Genomic DNA, 7,458 nt, shown 5'->3' with positions numbered 1-7,458 from the left:
GGGGGGGGTAAAATGGAGAATCTGATGACTAGTGCCCTATGCATGGAAACAAGGAAGACTGATGCATGTACATCATTCTCCACAGTAGGAATGGAAGTCCAAGAAAAAGAATACACCAAGAAACCCTTTCAATGCAGTCATAAATATAATTAAGGTGATTACATCTCACTTTATTAGTAATGCAAGGAGCCAATAATAAAATTAAACCAACATAATAAAATCTGAGATACCTACAAAAGACAATGGCTGATAACAAGCATATACAACTAGCCAAATACCTTGCCATTTCGTGAATCAACAAGAAGAGCGTCCCGGTCATCTCCAACTACTGCCAAAAGTTTCTTGTCCGGGCTCACAGATGTGTGCTGTCATTGGGGAAACGACAGGTAAGGGGAACGGTTAAGAAAGGTACAATAACCTGAAATCTTTATGTGATCTTGAAGAGATAGAACTTACATTCACTGGCCAGTTAAAACGGAAGTGATTCAAGAGCTGAAATCTGTCCATGTCGAATTCACGAACACCAGAATCATTATTCGATACCGTAATGCGCAAGCTTCCACTGCATGAGTATTTTGCAAACCTTCAGATTTCTATAACAATATCTACAACTTCAGATGCGAGGCCTGCAAGTGAATTTTTTACCTTGTAGATCTGTGTATATCCATAGCATTTGTGATAGCATTGTCACTCAAAGTAGTCCTTGTGCAGAACTTAACATCACGTTCTCCTAGACTCTGAATAAATACAAAGAAATGCAGAGCATGTAAGCCTGCTATTCATGATTTACCATTTATATAAATCAGGTATTCGATTAAAGAGAAACTAAGGCCAATCTGCTGCCTATATAAGTATATACTACTCCCTTATGCAGTGTCTCTTTTGTTTCTCATTCCTACTCTGCTGCCTATATACTAAGGGAGTATATGTCAGCCTAACAACAGAAGGGAGATATGACCAGTTTAGAATGCAGAGTGGAAAGACGTAAAAATAGTAAAACCACAGGAATTGGATATCATGTCTCCTGGATTTTTTACGGGAGTTAAAATATCTGTCTGGAAGGTCCACCTGAACTTTACAGGCAAATACTTCTTGACTAGAGAAAGAAGAGGTTGAACTTCTTACTGAAAACATGAGGTTGACTAGATGTTTCAAACTCTCCAAAGGTGAAGGAAGAGTTCATATAGGATTTTTTCAAAGCTAATCCAACAATCACAAAAAGAACTTCATAGGGAAATTTTCTAGAGGATTATATTCCTATAAAATATAACAAAAACCTTTATTTCAAACAGGCATAAGGATGCTTTCTGACCATTTTGTAACTTCCGATATAAAATACTTAGCACAAATAGAAGAAAATTGGAAGAAAACAAAATGCAGCAGATATAGAATTCAAGTGGAGGTTACGGTAATAGTAACACTGCCTAACACCTTACCTTGCAAACTAGTTCTCCTTGAAAACCACCAGCGACCAACAAACCCTCATTTACTGCAAGTGTGCTAACTTGAACGCCAGTAAACCCTTCTAGTGCACAGCCAGGGTGTTTCTGTGTAACCAACAAATTAATATAGGTTACTTGCATAATCGGTATAAATCAACAAACAGAACGTCAAACTTGGGAGAAAAAATAAGAGTAACTGATCAGAAGGAAGCACCAGGAACTTTAAAAGAGGAAAACCTTTGCTGGAGCAACATGCCCTGAGAAATCAAGAACATCTGTCATTTTGTGAGACAATGACGACCAGTGGCCTACTGTGGAATTCGACATGAAATAAACATCATGCTTTGAAGTTGCCCATAACAAATTCCGGAGCTACAAGGAAAAAAAGGGTTGATCAGTGTGAGCAGCATTAAGAATCATATGACTAGATGCATCTAATTGGCCTGATCTTCAGTAGAGAATGAGGCAGATATAATACAATGCAGACAAACACATTGAGTTTACATCATTTTTTACTGTAACTGGCAGGAGTTCTGCTGCTGCATTATAGATTATAAGCGGATAGTGTATGTACAGGTGCAAGAGCACAAGAGTCGGAGAGACCAATTGCTAAACAAGTGTGCTGCATGTACAAGGGATAAACACTGTTTGTGCAAGGGGCCAGTTACAGACTGGAGGCTTTCCTCCATGAGGCAACCAACCTGGTGTGGAGATTAAGGGTTTGGTTGGAGAACATAATTTTATTGCCCTCATTCAGATATGCCAAGCAGCAAAAGACGTCGTCACCGCAGCCTTCTTAGGACCAGAAGCTAAAGCGCTTCACCAAGATGACATCAAGCGCTGAAGATAAGAAATCCTAGGCCTCAGGTTCGGGTGCTTGCGACAGGTCAGGTGGCAGACTTTCCTAAAGAAAGGGCACAGACAGAATAGGTGCACCGCAGGTTCAAGAATTTGGTCGTGCAGAGCACACCAATCACCATGTGGCCAACCCCGGGCTTGCAGGTGATCCACCATTAGTAACCAATCCGGTGCAGATGCCAGATAGCCAAAAAAAAATCACCTTGGGCTCCATCTTGAGTTGCCAGATTCTGAAGAGTTCAGGCCTTGGAATCATGCCGTACAATTGATAAAGAAAGCTGAGGAGGCGGTGTTGGTATTATCTTCAGTCCATTTCCAGAGAATTGAATCCGGCTGTGGGCAAAGATTGATACTCCCTCCGTTCCTCCGTTCCTAAATATAAGTCTTTTTAGAGATTTCTATATGGACTACATACGGATTGCAGCTGATGCAATTATTGGGCAAAGGAGTGAAGGCCTTGTTCAGAGTTCGATCTTTGAAGTCCCTTCATCCAGCGTCCCTCATAGAGCCCCTCTGCAACAGTAAGTTTTTTCCTCCGGGCCAGTATGAACAGGCCAGGGGCCAAGGTTTGGGAGACACACCGTTAAGCCAACTATCAGTCCAGAATTTAGCGGTCTTTCCAGATTTTTGATAACCTCCGAATTGCTTAGGCAAGAGCAAATTGAGCTCCCTTGCCTCCTCATCGCCAGACCAGAGGAAGCTGCGTCCGATTTTGTCAAAACGCTTGAAACCCCGCTTGCTTGGCTGGAAAATGGTCATAAAGTAGGTGGTGATGGAGGTGAAAACAGAGTTTATCAAAGCCAGACAACCTGCCTTAGTCGTAAGCTTTCCTTTCCATCACGCAAGCTTAGCAGCCAATGTAGAGGACAGGTTGGATCTGAAATTTACTGGGTTACCTAGTACTAGGCAGCCCGAGATAGGAACAGGGCAGGGAGCCCAGATCACGCAAGAAGGATGCCAAAGTGTCATTGATATCCAGGTTGGGGCAGTGGATATGGAAGGAAGTTGATTCTGAGAAACTTGTCCGCAGGCCGGAAACATCACCAAAAGCAGCAAGAACAGAGTGCAGGGCATCCACCTCGCTTCTCACAGGGTTGATGAACAAGGCGACATCATCAGCACAGATACTAACACGGAACCTTGCATGGCGGCTGGACAGCTGACTCAGAATTCCATCGTTCGTCACCCTTTTGAGGATCTTCAACGGCTCGATGGCAATATCAAGAATAGGAGAGGCGACAAAGGGTCACCCTGGCGGAGGTAGTCAATGCAGGAAAGGAATGCCAGGTACACCGTTGAGGACACAGGAAGAGGTGGAAGCCAAAGATACAGCAATAAGATCTCTCCACTTCTGCCCGAATCCAAACTGCGCCTTGAAACCGACAGAATCAAAGGCTTAAAAAAATACGCCGTCTAGCCCATTACCAGGACTCGCTAGAAAAACACCTAAATCAGACCGAATCAAAGGCTTTTGCAATATCCAGCTTGAGGAGGAAGAGGGCAGGCTTTGATTCGGTCTGATTTAGGTGTGAATCAGGTTCTGTACATGTAGGAAATTGCCCTGGATGCATCTCTTAAGGAAAGCACTTTGACATGGAGAGATAAGATCATTCAGCTCAGGGGCAAGGCGTAGGGCAAGCAATTTTCTGAGAACCTTCATCACGCTTTGCAATAAACTGATCTGTTTATAATCAGCAGGTCAGCAATTTCTTCAGCATAAGCGCAACGTGAGCAGTGTTCAGCAAATTCCAATGTTGGACATTAACTGCAAACGGCTGGTTAAGAGCACTGAGCAGGTCGAACTTGATAATGCTCCAGCACTTTTTGAAGAATAAACCTATAAAACCAACAGGGGCAGGGATTTTTTCAGAAGGGATATCCTTAATGGCCACCTTGAGCTCATCCATGGTGAAAGGAGGGTCTCAGTGACTCGGATTTGCCCTAGGCAGCTGCAGGAAATCACCATCGAGTTGGAAGGCTCTGCCCTCACTCATGCCAGGAAGCAAACAGAAGTGGTTGAGGAGCAAATCAGCTTTATCTCTATGATCAGATACCACAGAAGTGCCCGAGTGGAGGAAAGGAATATGATTTTTGCGCTGCCACCCATTGCACGGAGGTGGAATAACTTTGTATTTGCATCACGGGCCTTGAGCTGAGTTAACATAATTGATACAGATATCCAGCTATGTTCCAAATCAACCAGTGCTTTATAAATCCACAATAACCTCCATTGCCCATTTTCAGGGTTATAATCCTTTTAACAGTTTCATGCGAAACTCTATGTAACCACTGCAGCATTTAATTCAAAGCTGCAGTACAATTTATAAAGTTAAACCATTCTAGTGGAACCCTTAAACCAGAGATCCCACAAAAAAAGGAAACTAAGTTATCTTTTCAGACTTCTTGTTGATATGGATACAGATAAGACACGGAACTTTGCAAAGAAAGCACAATAAATGCTAATGCGGAAGAAGGAAAACGGAAGTCCATATAATGTAATGCTAATGGATGTAACAAGTATGCCATACTACAAATCCTGCATTAAACAGAAGACAGATCACAACTAACCTGAAAATGGAGAATTGAGGGTTTCACTATCCGAGTGTTGTATTGAAATTCATAGTACTTGCTGCTGCTCTCCACTTGCTTGCACAACTATTAACATTTCAGAGGATCCTTTTAGGAAATTTGATCATCTAGAAAACAGAGTAAACATTGACAGATACAATTGATATTAATTAAGACCTTATCCATGAGCTCTCCGGACTGAGGGAAGTTCTCATAGTTCTTGTACTGTTCCAACCTAGCTTTTCTGTAATCCTGCCTGGTGATTTGTAACCTCTCCCATGGTATACCTTGTATATCCTTTCCTGCCCTTGCTTCAGCTGCTGACGTGTCAGTTATCCTACTGAGCTGTAGAAAATAGTCAAATATCAATACACTTTAGCTTAATACTAAGATATTTTTATATAAGCACCGGAAAATACTAGGCCTGAACAATATTATAATTTCGCCAAGCCTTTAAAATATCAAAAGGGAAAAATAACACAAAGTATTTTTAAAGCAATTATTTATCCTTAATGAGCTACATCAGTCACAATTTATTCAACCATGTCGTGATCTTGATGATTAGATAGACTCAGGTATGGCCACATAAATAGTTCTCATGCATACGCCAAAACATGGCGGCCCCATGCGCTAATTTTTATTCAGCAGTTGAATAATCAACAAGGCCAAAGACACGGATCCTTTTTTTTCTAGTAGAAAGTCATGTTTTATGCTCTTTGGTCTTAGCCAATTCAAAAGGCACTGAAACATCGCATCTACAACGCCTGGCAAAGTGGGGCATTGAAAATTATGCAGTGTATGCCACTTGTGAAAACGACGTTACAGGGAATGGTGAGCCAGATCATTATTGGCTGGAGATAAACACAAGTAGCAAATTCGAGCTGGATGATTGGGCGATACCAATCTGCTCCACAAGCACCATTGACATCAAGTCACCCCCTTATCATAAATATTGAATTCAGCACCCAAAGACTAGGTGAGGAAAAAATCAGCACTGTAAAACTAGCCCCGGTCTAAAAGTAGCCTTTCCGCACCCTTTTGAGCATAATCACTGGACTAAGGTTCCTCTCGCGACACACGCATGTTTAAAATGAGTGATTGCGCCCCTCGCATAATATAGTGGTTCTTTTTTAGAATATATACTAGTTGTTCTGTTGATGGCAAGTTATGTTTCTCTACTTTGTCATAGCATAGCAAACTACCGCGACTTTTAACTTATAAAACGGATAACTCTCACCCACCAGGTAGAAGTGGTAAACATACTAGTACTAGAAAACTAAGCTGAAACCGCGGCACTGCGAACTTGCCACCGCGATCGGATTTCAGGACGAACCTAATTGTGCCCATGATTCTTTTTCTGAAGAACCAGCCGCTGCACTAACAAGGACAGGCAAGCCACTGATAATAAACTCCTGAACACCCTAAACAATACCACGCTCGACTCCGAATCATACTATGAAGAGAAAGGAACCTCGGACAGCCAATCAATCAATCAATCAAATAACGGAAGCGGACTAGCAGGCGCAGGCTCAGATTCGCGATTCAGAGAAAACAAGCGGCGGAACCACCAACACCACCGCGACATCAACCCAGAAGGAAGTGGTTACCCACCAGCGCGTACTCGTCGTCGCCGTCGCCGTCGCCGTCGCCGTCCCTCCGGTCGTCGCCGGCGTGCTGGAGCTCGCTGCCGGCCTCGACGTCGACGTCCATCTCGCCGTCCGAGACGTCGTAATCGTCCGCCGCGTGCCCCGCAGCCGCCGCCGCCGCCGCACCTTCCCGCACGCTGGCGGCCATGAATCAACCAACCACCTGCGCGCATCAAACCAAACCGCTCAGATCAAACCCACGCGGACACAGACAAACCCACTCAGAGGACCCGCGCCTCGGGGCGCGAAGCAACCAGAGCCGTACCTGTGCTGTGCTGCGCTGCGTCTGCTGCGCGGAGCAGGGCAGGGCGGGGCGGCGCCGGGCGCGTAGGGCAGGGACGGGCCGGGGGAGCGCGGATTGGCGGGCGAGGGGAGGAGATGGAGAGGGATGAGCTGCGTCGGCGGCGGGGGGTGGGAGGGGGCAGAGACGTGTGGAGGGGAGGAGGGCAGCGCGGCTGGGCGGGCTGGCGCTCCCCTTTTTGTGCCGTGCGGCGAAGCGAGGCTCTAGACGGCAAGGCCTCCGCTCGCTCGATCCACAATTTGACGGCGACGGCGGATGGATGTTGGGGAGGGATCAGGCCGCCCGCGCTGTACATATACACACGGACGGAGCCTCTAGACGGAGCCTCTAGAAGCCGCACAACGAGTCGGAGTAGGAGTCGGAGTAGGAGTATGATGATTGACGACACCCATGGTTGATGGTACCCTACTTTTCTATTCTTCCCGTCATGTGTTTTTCTGCGAGGGGCGCACTAAACTAAACAAACACCGTTTTTCTAGGGCAGGAGGGGGTGGGAGCACGCAAGCGCCGCCCCTTTGTGGACTGTAATTTGTTAGTAAGATTATAACTGTTGGTGTGTTTGGTTTTGGCCAAAGTTTATACTCTGTCAATGTGTAGCACGTTAGCGTTTGCACGCGTCGACCGACTCTGCGGTCGGATCTGT

General features: G+C 45.1%; 1 protein-coding gene across 1 annotated transcript in view; it reads right to left on the bottom strand.

Annotated features, from left to right (window-relative positions):
* The window catches only part of LOC119328702 (uncharacterized WD repeat-containing protein C2A9.03-like), an 8,460-nt gene extending 1,302 nt beyond the window's left edge, over positions 1 to 7,158 (bottom strand). The window contains exons 1-9 of the mRNA XM_037601675.1: positions 6,780 to 7,158; positions 6,480 to 6,677; positions 5,046 to 5,213; positions 4,869 to 4,955; positions 1,680 to 1,814; positions 1,437 to 1,547; positions 646 to 737; positions 457 to 562; positions 279 to 365 (exon numbers count right to left, since the gene is read on the bottom strand). Of these exons, the coding sequence (XP_037457572.1) occupies positions 279 to 365; positions 457 to 562; positions 646 to 737; positions 1,437 to 1,547; positions 1,680 to 1,814; positions 4,869 to 4,955; positions 5,046 to 5,213; positions 6,480 to 6,662 (969 nt within the window). The 5' untranslated portion in view covers positions 6,663 to 6,677; positions 6,780 to 7,158. The remainder of the gene's footprint in view (positions 1 to 278; positions 366 to 456; positions 563 to 645; positions 738 to 1,436; positions 1,548 to 1,679; positions 1,815 to 4,868; positions 4,956 to 5,045; positions 5,214 to 6,479; positions 6,678 to 6,779) is intronic.
* Between the last annotated feature and the right edge of the window lie 300 nt (positions 7,159 to 7,458).

The sequence above is a fragment of the Triticum dicoccoides genome, chromosome 7A (assembly GCF_002162155.2).
Source record: "Triticum dicoccoides isolate Atlit2015 ecotype Zavitan chromosome 7A, WEW_v2.0, whole genome shotgun sequence".
NCBI classification, from domain to species: Eukaryota; Viridiplantae; Streptophyta; class Magnoliopsida; order Poales; family Poaceae; genus Triticum; species Triticum dicoccoides.
The sequence above is the reverse complement of the archived record's forward strand: the minus strand, read 5'-3'. Positions and strand labels throughout refer to the sequence as shown.